The sequence below is a fragment of the Seriola dumerili genome, unplaced genomic scaffold, assembly GCF_002260705.1.
Source record: "Seriola dumerili isolate Sdu_G_001 unplaced genomic scaffold, Sdu_1.0 BDQW01000091.1, whole genome shotgun sequence".
NCBI lineage: Eukaryota > Metazoa > Chordata > Actinopteri > Carangiformes > Carangidae > Seriola > Seriola dumerili.
This window is the reverse complement of record NW_019174346.1, coordinates 4395307-4407683: the sequence shown is the minus strand read 5'-3', so window position 1 is coordinate 4407683 and position 12377 is coordinate 4395307. Positions and strand designations below refer to the sequence as shown.

Here is a 12377-nt window from a genome sequence, read left to right as displayed (position 1 = left end):
GGGGAGAGCTGGGAAATGGTGGCAGGGATTAACTTTATTATTTCAATAAAAGAACTCAGATGGATGACCTGTAAAAATACTGTCATGTCAGTGCTCTGCAGCAGACATTCAAAAGCATTGCTCACACTGAAACCATACTATCTTCACATGGGCTTTGTAGTTTCAACAGGTCTACAGTAAAATACGCAACTCAACTCAACAACTCAAAGTGTGAGACTCAGTGGCGCGAGTGTCTGAGTGCAAAAGGTAATACCTCTTAATTCTAGACAATTACGCAGAAAAGGTTCTCAGTTCCAAGAACCTCTAGCAGTAATGCCAGGATGGTCCACACAATGACAGAAAGTACCTGTTAGCCTCATTACACTACACTGCTTTATAATGAGCCAATATAACACCACAACCAGATGACAGCGTGTGATGCCAAGATCACACTTAATCCATGGTTCATTTAATTTGCTGAAGAGACTTACACACTTATCATCATGCAAAGTACTACATCTAAGATTAAACTAATCACACATTCTTGTATTGCTGAGTACATTTGTGAGACCATTTAAAAATGTATGTTACAGAAACAACACAGAGAACATGCAATAAAACTAATTATTATTAACAGCAAGTACACTGTGCAAGTCTAATATAATAATAGTTATAGGTGCCTTTCAAGGCACTCAAGGACACCTTACAACATACAGTAAAAGATAAAATAGCAATTACAAGGATTAAATACAAACTAAATTAGAATAAATATTTACCTCTTTAACTTCCAACTTTTAACACTAACTTTTACTCACAAAGCTTGTTTCCTAAAAGCAGCCTGGTGAAAGGTCTTCATCTGCTTCCTGTAAACATCTATTGTACTTCTGTGTTTTTTTTTTTGTTTTTCAGGCTCTGAGCTTCAGCACATTCAAAGTGAAATAAAATAAAACACATTCAATTGCCAAGTCTTAGCTTTAAGTTGAGTAGGTTTATATCAATATAGAAAGAACTGCGTCTTCTAAACACTTGCCAAAGGTTTAAGGGTTCAGGAGTAATCGGGTAAGTAATTCACATGAAATGCACAGAACGCTCCTGGAAACCTCTGCGTTCATCCTGCTGCTTCCATCACCAATGAAATCCTCAGTAAATGTCAGTGTGTCACTTCCACTGGGTCATGACATGTTCCCCCTTTTCTTCCCACTTTCCTCTTCCTTATGGTCTTGGTTTCTGTGATTTAGACAAATGTTTGTTTTTCCTAAAATGTTCTTTCTTTCTTCTTTTCTTCTTCTCACATTTTACTCATGTGCCTCTTACACACCTTAAAGTTGTATATTTCAACGCCCCACTTCCTGTGCACAGCTTGTCAGCTGGAGTAATTGGTCTGACGTGAAGAATCTCCAGACGCAAGCAAACATGGTCACAAAAAATGAGATTGGATTGAGGCATGAGTTGAGCTTGAATTCTTAATACAGTTAAAGGTGCAGCCCTGAGAATCATTGAAGCAGATATGGCCCTTTCACTTTTTCTGTCCTTTAGAATAAAGTGTTCATATACAACCAAAGTAGTGTTCCTTTAAGAGAGACTCCAGTCCAATAAATCACTGAACCCAGTGTCTGAGAAACAGAGAGTCAGAAAAACAGCCAGCCAGCCAGACGGACCAGCAGACAGACAGGCAGGTGGTTGGACTGAGATTTGGGAATGGGGTGGGGCAGACCTGAGCCCGCCTTGCTTGCCCCTACCCGCTCATCTCCCCACTCCCCCAGTGCCAAAGAGCAGATGGGCCTCACAGCACGCCCCTCTGTTCACCAGAGCTACTGTACAAAGCAGCACACACCACAGGCCACCACTCCAACATCAGTGAGCAGAACAGAGCTTTACCAGAACAGAAAACAGGCCCCCCCCCACCACCACACACACACACACACACACAGAGTACAGGAAACTTAGCAAGCCTTCTAGCCTTGACTGTAAGTTTTTTTTAAGCTACAGTAAATGTAGCAATTGTATTCTCAAAATCTGGATCAGTTATTACAGATCAGCAAAGTGACAATTAAAAACACGTGGAAAAAAACTTTCAATATGATAAGAGAAGAGTTAAAGAGTCTCGCTACTATAACTTTCATCCATCTTCACTGAATCCTCTCTCTGTCTCTGCCCTTTTTTTTTCCACTGTGAGGCAATGTGTCAGAGGCGCTCATAAACATTTCTCTATTTTCTCCCCTTGAGCTTACAATATCTCATAGTTCAGTACATTGGGTCAGTGCCAGAGATCGAAAACATTTGCTGCGATCTGCTAGCTTGGCAGGAGGAGGAAGAAAAAGACAGGGGAAAAAAAACCCTCTTGCTTTATTCAACACCAAATTCTCTCCCTCGCTCTTTCTCTCTCCCTCCCTCATTCTGATGAAGTCAGAGCGAACAAAAAGTGCTGATAACAGCCACACTCTCTCCAGACTAAAGCATTTCTGAATGGAGAATTAAGCCTTGAGACAGACCTCTGACATTTAAACCGTAACCTTGTGGGAGGACAATGCCTTAACGTTTATTTATAGTGAAGCCAAAGAAAAGATGGTAGTTTGGCTAGATAACTCTGCAGTTTGTTTCTCTTCAGAGAGGACAAAAAGGGGTGGTGTAGGGCACAGATGATGATCTTTTCAATTATGCATATGTCATAAAGTATGACAGATTAGGGTGTTGTTGAGCCCCAAGGTTGATATGTCTATCTGCATTTGCAGGGAATAAAAAACTATTACTGATTATTGGGGAAGGTAACTGTAACGTTCTGGACTTCAGCTGCACTCAAAGCCAAATTCATTATGTTATGATAATTGTATATAGTATAAGCATTAAAATGATTTTGATCATTTCAAGTTTAAAGGGAGCTATTTATAATTTTTTGCATTTAACTAATAGGTGTGGTTGCTATCATGTTAAAGCCACCTGTGATGTGTGTGGAGGGTTACGGCAACACATGGTGAGTTAATGTTTGTGTCACCACATATGTGGGTGAGAAAGAGAGTGGGTGAGAATGTGGTGGATGTGTTTGCGTGTGCATGAATCCATCTTCAAGTATTTGTGTGTGTGTGTGTGTGTGTGTGTGTGTGTGTGTGTGTATGCATGCTCCGGAGATCCCTCTGCCAACAGCCTAAACACCACTCATGACCAACATGCAGCTACAGCCAACCACAACCACCTGCCAAAGTATCCAACACACACACAGCTCAAGCCAACAACCCAAGACACATGCATAAAAGGTGCAGATGAACCCATACTTCGTAATGCACAACCTCACATGCCTCTGTGCAGTCGTGTCTATGGTGCATGTCCAGCCATCACAGCAGTAAAGACAACCTTGAAATTGGCAGGTAGCACCATCTGTCCATTAGCCAGCACAGGGACAGACATGACACAAAGGCAGCAGCAGTGACTCTCATAACAGAGGTCGGCTGCGAAAGCTACAGGCTGCAGCTACTGTATGCTGCTTTCACACAATAACTGTACATTCACTGTCACGTGATGTGTTGAAAACAGGAGCCTTTCTGAGAAGTTGTGACACTGATCCACATAACTCGTAAGCACAGGCTGAGGGACCTGACTCAGCAGGAGTGAAGAGCCACAGCAAGCACACAGTTACAGCAGCTAAACTGCATGATATAAAACATCTGGCATAAATATCTATAGGATTATATGACGGTAACTCATATTTAAAATGTTTCTGAAATTTGTCAGAAGAACCAAAGACCTTAATGATGATTTTAAGCAAGATTTCTCTAAAAACAAGCAGATATTTGGCAGAATTTTGAAGCAAGAAACAAAGTCATCTACTCGAGTTATTTTTTGTGCTACAACCTACAAATCTATTACCAACAGAAAAGAAAGCAAGAAACACCACCACACATACTGCTGCCCTAAAACCACTGTGGAGTCAACAGTGAATAATTAAGCTAATGGCATGCCTTTGCCTTTGTGTTTCCCTCATGTCTGCTTGTCCTGCAGCGATCCACACAAACATGTCCTTGAATATTCAGCTCAAGAAGACTGACCCTCTACCAGAGAAATGGCAAAGCATAACCTCAGAGTCTCTGCTGTGTTTGTGTTTGTATAAACAGTAGGTAGTGCTGTAACAGATAGTCCTTGCTGGTGGAGATACACCACTGCATCAGTGTACCATAAATATTTATAAGTGACCTTGTCACCTCGCTACACACAAAAATATGTTCAGGCATACACCAATATACACTCACATACCCTTGAAGCTATATTCCACATTGACAGGGCATTTTGACTCTATTTCCCTGCAGGCCCCGAGTGTATGTTAAAGTTTGTAAAGCCTTAAAACTCTTGGGGGAAGGAGTTTCCATGCATCAGTCAACTTATAGCTCAAACTGGTTCCTCAACATCCACAACGACTGAGGCAGGATGTGGGAAGATGAGATCTGGAGAACACAGTAGTAGTTATACACCTTGTTAAAAACTCTCTTACTGATCCAGATGATCATTTGTTTCTGTACTCTGCTTTCCTTTTCTCTTCTTTTTCACAGACGAGTTTTGCTGGTTTGTAATTCTAACAAAACAGCCTCTACATGGAGTGTGACTTTGTACCGAACCTTGTGAGAATACTTTAAAAAAAAAAAAAGTCAGACTGACTGACTCACTCCTGAAAGCCAACAGCGGAACCAATGGCTATCATTAAACCAACACCATGGCTGTAAACACCATTACGGTGTAAACTTGCTGCTGCATTGGGAGATTGCTTGGGAGTGTCACTCTTGGAATGGTTTCATTGACTCTGCACAAATCTGTGGCCTCATTTTTACTTATTGCCAATGCTGCAACACTATGCAAACATAACACATCACATAATATGTATGCAAATATAACACATACAAACAAATATAACACATGAATACGAACTACAGTTATAGAGGTTATTCAGTTTTGTCGCAGTTGATTTTAGCTGAGAGAGTGGCTCCTACTAGATTTTCACAACAACATATTCATTTAGTTTTAAACAAAACCTAGGCTGGGACACACAAACTGTGTAGCAAAGTAAGCAACAGCAGCATATGGAGCCATGAAAAACCTTTAAATTCCGGGATGCATATGAGAAACTAAAAACTAGCTGCTACATTTCTGTGAATAAACGTCTCCAGCCATCCCACATCCAGTGACTGTGGACTGAATGAACTGTTCAAACGCCTCTGCAGTGGCTTCAGTTAAAGAATATAGGGGTTTTACATTTGTCCTGAGTACAGATTTGACACAACACACAAACTCTTGACACAGAGTGACCACTGAGGCTAGAGGAAGAAAACCAAGATGCAGCATCATTTTAAAAATACTTGGAAGTCTTTCTATAACACAACTGACTTTTTTCACCATCATGAAAAAGTACAAGGTAATACAAGGCGCTGTAGTGAACCCTGAAGTCAAACTGAATTTCAGAGAAAACGTCTCTTTAAATCTATCTAACAGACTACACTCTTAAACTACAGGACATTTAAGACTGCATTCATAGATCACAGCTCATAGCAAACATCATATTTGCCATATATGATTTCTTACATATACAGTATAAGATCACTTTATCAGCACTGTGCAATAGTAAGATAAAAAAATCTTGAACTCACCATCGAGTGTTTCTTGTTCAGGTGCTTCTTCTTCCTCTTGCCTTGTGTGTGTGCCAGGCGGGGGTTGTTCTCCTGGTCTGAAGGCTGGTGGTGGTGGTGATTGTTCTTGCAGGGCTCCAGGCGCAGGCCGTTAGGGACCCTGGCAGGCTTTTTCTTGTGCAGGGGCCCTGCCTGGTTGTCCCTGCACTCCTGGGGCTTCAGTGTCATGTTCTTCTACAGAGGAAACAGCAAAAGAGAAAGCTTATATTAGAACCAAAACAAACATCTGGTAATACAGTGGTAATGTATTTTATAGCATGTATCAGCCATACACAACTGGCCAACTCAGCCAACTACACAACTCAGAGCCTGAGGACACTGCAACCATACAGTAAATCAATAGTCAAATCAGTGTTTCAGTAAGTTTCAGTACCTGAGAAAAGCTGATCATGAATGTGTTATAAGCTAAATATTCACACATGAAAGCACATTTTAACAGATGGCATCTCACTTCCCTCTACAAGCAGTAAATTTGCTGCAAATTGAAGGGCAACTATGCAGAAAGGCCTTTGATACAGTGCAGTATCACCAGAATTTCTCCCATAAAAACATAAAAGAACAAGAAATGATTCTTTTCTAGAAATTCTTTTTACCATTAAGCTTTGATTTGAAAGTACACAATAGAGGCCATTGTGAATAAAGAGGAAAGAGATAGTGAAATGGGACCCCAGCTGGATTTAAACCAGTGACAATGAAGTTAGGTGGTTTGTGTCTTAGACCATTAGGCACAGGATGCCCAAAACAATGACAATTCAATTTTTGATTGATTGCTGACAGGTGCTAAAAATAGAAAAACCAGCAGAACCAGAAGACTACATGCCATCAATTGTCTTTGTCAGAGAAATAAATAGAATTAAAAACCTGAGATGCCTTACTGCACAATCAAGTAAACTGATGGCTACATTTGAGCTCTGATGCTAGCAACCTTGTTAGCAAAAAAAAAAGAACAAAAATTCCTCACATTTTTCTGGAAACCTCACTTGAAATAGGAGGGTGGTGGATAAAAGACCTTGTTTCTAAGGTTTCTTTCTTTCAAATGTTCAAAATGAACTCTATTTAGAGATTTTCCGTTTACGTTCCGCACGCCTACGCTCTCTTCTAACTGCACATGTGGTTAGTAATCCAGGGCAGAGGTTCAACAGAGCAACCTCGAGCAATTTTGAGAGGATCTACAAAGTGAAGTGTTGCAGCGCTTTCAAGCAAAAACCAAGATGAGTTCATTAGTGATGGATTTGGGGTCTAGAGGGTCAAGCAAATGAGAAGTCTGATACAGGTTAGAGAATTACTCAGCTGTCTGTGAGGTGATGGGAGTACTGAAGTCTTATAAAAAATGATGGTGATGTCTGACATGTAATGTAAACTACAATTACCGCCTCGCGGTTGTCTGCCTCCACCACTCAGACTAGTCTCAGATTACGTCCCTGTTTATCCAGAATCATATAAAATATTAACCATTTGTGTGAAATTATTGCTGTGAAGTTTTGAGGTAAAGTGTTTTCTGAGGTCACTGTGATCTTTGACAATCAAAATCTAATCAGTTTATCCTTGAGTCCTAGTGAATGTGCAAAATTTGAAGAAGTTCTGTCTGAGATCCCCTCTGGGAATCGTCACCTTAACATGGTGGAGGGGTTTGTGTGTCCCTGTGACCCTGGGAGCTGTGTTGTCCGGGGCAAAAGCCCCTGGTAGGGTCTCTCAAGGCAAATTGGTCACAGGGGAGGGGCCAGACTAAGAGCAATTCATAACACCTGAAGTTAAGAGGCCATGGAGGAGTTGCATTATCTCGCCCGGAATGGGGAAACCCTCCTGGAGCCAGACCTGGGAGGGGAACTCGCCAGTGAGCGTATGGTAGCCGGGCCTTCACCCATTGGGCCCAGTCAGGCGCAGCCGGAAAGCGCTACATGGAGCCTCTGCCTTGTGGACCCACCAGTGGCGGAGATGAATTTGGGGGTCGGGTGTGATACCGACTCGGCGGCAGGCGAAAGCAGGAACAAAGGCACGCTGACTCCTCTCTGTGTGCTAGTCATAGTTTGGCTATAACAAACACCATGTAACTTATGTTTATAAGTTAGCTCATAAGCGTACTTGGTACCAGAGCACCTTAGGCCAAAGGTCGCTGATCAACTTTCTGATCGTATCCTCAGATTTGTGGCCGTATGTTTTGGACGCTCAGGTGAAGAGAGGGGCAGAGCTGTCAACTAATCACCACGTGGTGGTGAGTTGGATCAGATGGCAGGGAAGGCTGCCAGACACACCTGGTAAACCCAAACCTATAGTGAGGGTGTGCTGGGAACGTCTGGTGGAGGCCCCTGTCCATGACGTCTTCAACCCACACCTCTGGAAGAATTTCTTGTGCATGCCAGAGGAGGCTGGGGACATGGCGTCAGAGTGGGCAGTGTTCAAAGCCTCCATTGCAGAAGCGGAAGTTAGGAGCTGTGGCCTCAAGGTCGTTGGTGCCTGTCGAGGCAGCTACCTAAGAACTCACTGGTGGATGCCAGTGGTGAGGGAAGCCATCAAGCTGAAGAAGGAGGCCTTTAGGGCATGGTTGGCCCAGGGGTCTCCACAAGCGGCCAAAAGGGCGGCAGAGTACTGAGGGGGGCATTAGAGTTTGACCAGCCAGTCTACATGTGTTTTGTGGACTTGGAGAAGGCTTAAGACCGTTTCCCCCAGGGGACTCTGTGGGGGATACTGTGGGAGCATGGGGTACCGGGCCTGTTGCTACGAGCCGTTCGGTTCTCGTATAAAGTGAAAGCTGTTTCCTCATTCTCTGTAAAAAGTGAAACGTGTTTTCAGTGAATGTTGGAGTCCGCCTGTCTCCAATCCCGTTTGTGATATTCATGGACAGGATCTTAAGGTGCGGTCAGGTGTCTGCTTTGGGAACCTCAGAATTGCGTCTTTGCTTGTTGCAGATGATGTGGTTCTGTTGGCCTCACCAGAGCGTGACCTCCAGTGCTCACTGGGACGGTTTGCAGCCAAGTGTGAAGCGGCCGGGATGAGAGTCAGCACCTTCAAGTCTGAGGCCATGGTTCTCAGCCGGAAAACAGTGGACTGCTTCCTCCAGGTTGGGGTTGAGTTACACAAACACACACCAACCCCTCTTCCTCTGTCCCTCTTAGATAACAGAGCCATAAACTACAACCCACATTCTAATCTAGTAGTGACCAGCAGAAAACTCTTCACAGACAGATCTGAGGAAAAAATATAAAATTAGATGTCAAACAATTCTGTAACCTATGTGATGTTTCTATGTAATAAGTGGATTCCCAGTCTATCCTCCAAAATGGCTGAAATGCAACATCTAGATTTCGCTCATGTACTGTCAACATCCTTCACACGACAGACATTATAGACATTAGCCATTATGTCTTTAATATTATCAATATAGTCAGAGTACTGCTGTGTAATTCACATTTATTAGCTTTAGGAAATGTTTATCATGTTGTTTGATCAGCTAACCACTTGTATTATGATTAATTTCAGGTTTTGAAGGATGTAATATGAGATCCACATTTGTATTGTTCATTCCTGTTATTTATGTATTTTATATTAGTGCCATTAGGTTTATAGGTTGTTTCATTTAATGTTTTCAGACTAGAGGTGTTTTAGGGTCATGGTAGAGGACAGATGTGCAAATTTTATAGGAAAACTCTAGATTAAACAATTCTTAAGTTCCACTGAAAATTATTCTCTAAATTGAAACAAAAGGAGAAGAAAGGAAACGTCCCTGAAACGTGTGCCAGCCCCCAGGGGATGAAACAACTGTGATCATTTCACACATTGCTCTTAGTAACTGCTCTTAGACATTGCTTTGCATTTAGTAGCAATGCACGTCTGCAGGTATCTTTACTATCTGGAAAGTAGATACACTTTACACAAGACTGTTCAAAGTCTCACATCCAATGTGAGAGAAAAACGTGTTTCTTTCAAACTTCCTGTTACTACTTCTATTTCAGACTAGAGGTGTTTTATGGACATGGTGGAGGACGGATGTGCGAATTTTATTGGAAAATTCTAGATTAAACAATTCCATGGAAAAACAAAAGGAGAAGACAGGAAACGACCCTGAAACGTGCGCCAGCCCCCAGGGGATAAAACAGTTGTGATCACTTCAGACATTGCTCTTAGTAAATGCTCTTAGCTATCAGCTCTTAGCCATTGCTCTCCTTATTGTCTGTCCGCATTCTATGTTCTTTCTTTGCCATGTGTTCCAAGTAATGTTATCTCTGACTATACGCACAATCTTTTATTTTTAGAATATATAACAATATCTAATCATCAAATCTCATTCATAGACGTAGTGATCATTAGCTGTCTAGACATAGTGTGAATAACCATAACATACTCTCTCCTTCCTGAGGACTGGTGCCCCATTTTAAAAAGTGGAAATTCTAAATTCTGGTATTCACGTTACATGAGTGTTTCCATTTCATGTTACTTTATATTTCTACTTGATTACATTTCATTTTTTACTCCACTACATTTGTCAGACAGCTATAATTACTGCTTAACTTTGAGGATCAAGGTTTTACAAACTAAATGACCAGTGATAAAATATGATACATTGTTGTAGCTAAAACTACCCCACAGTATACAATATAAAGTAATCAAAATGATCTTTACTTCAACCTTTAACCACACTCTGCTGCCAAATGAGTACTTTTACTTTTTATAATTTAAATACATTTTGCTACTAATACAGCTGTATTTTAGCCAAAGTAATAATTTGAATGCTTTCAGTGGAATTATTGCCACATATCTGAACACATCTTACGACCGTCTCACATTTAACTCCTGCTCCACATCATACATCTGTCTCTACTCACTCACTTCAGATTCAAGAAAAAACACTCAGTCCAGTCATTTCTTTAGCAGTGGTTTATATTTGTTCAGGAGTACTTGAGCTGGACTAAGCACTAGTCCACAAAACTGTTCAGTTCAGTTCAGTCACTCAGTCCAGGATTTAGCCCACAGCCCACAGAAACCACTGTGTGCCTCAGAGGTGGTGTACACTACATAGGAGGAATGAAATCATGGCAGATTTTCCACAAAACACTGGAGAACAAAATCCCCCACATCTCAAGCACCAGCAGTTACTCACTGATAGACCACCTCGAAGCAACCTTAGCGTGCCTGCAGAGAATTATTACAGCGGTGTTACAGATATGCAGTGCTGTCAGAGGGATGAGTTTGATGAGTGTGCTACTGGCACTGACTCACTAAACCATTTCTAAAGGCCTCCATTCACACACAGAAAAACAAGTGCATGCATCCACTAATCTTGTTTGCCTTTTCCGCCCACACTCATCCAAGGCAAATAATGCAACATGACATGCATTGTCAGCGCACAGAATAAGTGACAAAGTTATGATGGGGCTGAGAGAGGCTCCATTGTGCCAGCCTTCTGCATGCTTCTAAGCCTCCAAACCTACTGATTGCCTGGAATAAATTATGCACAATATGTTTTGCCTGCTTGCTGAACAATAGCAAGACAAATTCCTTATTTCAGTGTCTTATGACACTGAAAGGCAAGTAATTGCTCAGTATGGCTCACTCTCCACTGGCTTTCATTACTGTGATAGTTTGGCAGTGATTAAACTGTGGCATTTAGTAGCAATGCATGTCTGCAGGTATCTTTACTATCTGGAAGGTAGATACACTTTTTTAAATTTGCTTATTTTTCCAAAGATTATTCAAGTCTCACATCCAACGTGAGAGAAAAACTTGTTTCTTTCAAATTTCCTGTTACTAATGTTTCAGACCAGGGGTGGGTGATATATTGAATATACTCAATGTATTGCGGCTTGTTCCACAGGGGACGTATAAAGTGACAATATCGCAAGCACTGAGTACTAATTGTTACATAATTGTTTTAAGACGCCGCACAAAGTTCTCTTTGTCATTTCACTCCTCTCGCTCTCTCCCTCTCACAGACACACTCTCTGCATGTGCGACGTACATGAGGAGGTGGTGTGTGTGTGTGTGTGTGTGTGTGTGTGTGTGTGTGTTTGTATCTGGAGCGGAGGGAACTGAAAAGCGAAAAAGTGAAGCACCAAAGCGAGTTTATCCGTGTTTAGAAACAGTAGCTGAAGATGGAGGCAGACGAATTGGTTCACAAAAGAAACAGCATCTGACACACTGTCTGCCTCGCATGTGCGGCGCTGCAGCTACTGCAGCTCTGTCTTTCTACGTACAGTTTGCCTTGACTTTTGTTCACCCTCGTTCAGAGCAATACACCACAGAGAGAGAGAGAGAGAGCACACACACCGGTAAAATACTGCCCTTAACCTGTTAAATTATCAGCATAATTATAACCAACATTGGGTTTCTGCTATAACCATCTAGCACATATGGTCTCCTCTGTCTCTCCATGCAGTTGCTAAAATCTATATATATTTATAAATATAAAGTTATATATCTATTTCATGTCTGTGTCATATTCATATAATGTCCAGGCATTTAAACTACAGGCTAGTGAAAGGTGTCAGTTGTTAATGTTACTGGTATCATATCAGTATGACTATCAACAAATGTTTCCCTGTCTTCTTTTGCTGGGATTCACTCATCATGAGTGAAAAACAGGCAAGATGCTGAAGCTCTAGATCACACAAAACAGCAGCAAAGCCTTAGGGTGTCTCTTCGTGCATCAAAGGATTAAATCATGTATTTATGAACTTCTATTGAGTAGATTTCAAATTATCGCAAAATATATATTGTGTATCGTGATATAGCCTAAAA

The 12377-nt window shown here is 41.6% G+C and overlaps 1 protein-coding gene across 1 annotated transcript in view; it reads right to left on the bottom strand.

Moving 5' to 3' along the window:
- Window positions 1-12377, bottom strand: part of auts2 (AUTS2, activator of transcription and developmental regulator) — a 307865-nt gene that overhangs the window by 225036 nt on the left and 70452 nt on the right. The window contains exon 2 of the mRNA XM_022745814.1: window positions 5607-5819. Within this exon, the coding sequence (XP_022601535.1) occupies window positions 5607-5819 (213 nt within the window). The remainder of the gene's footprint in view (window positions 1-5606; window positions 5820-12377) is intronic.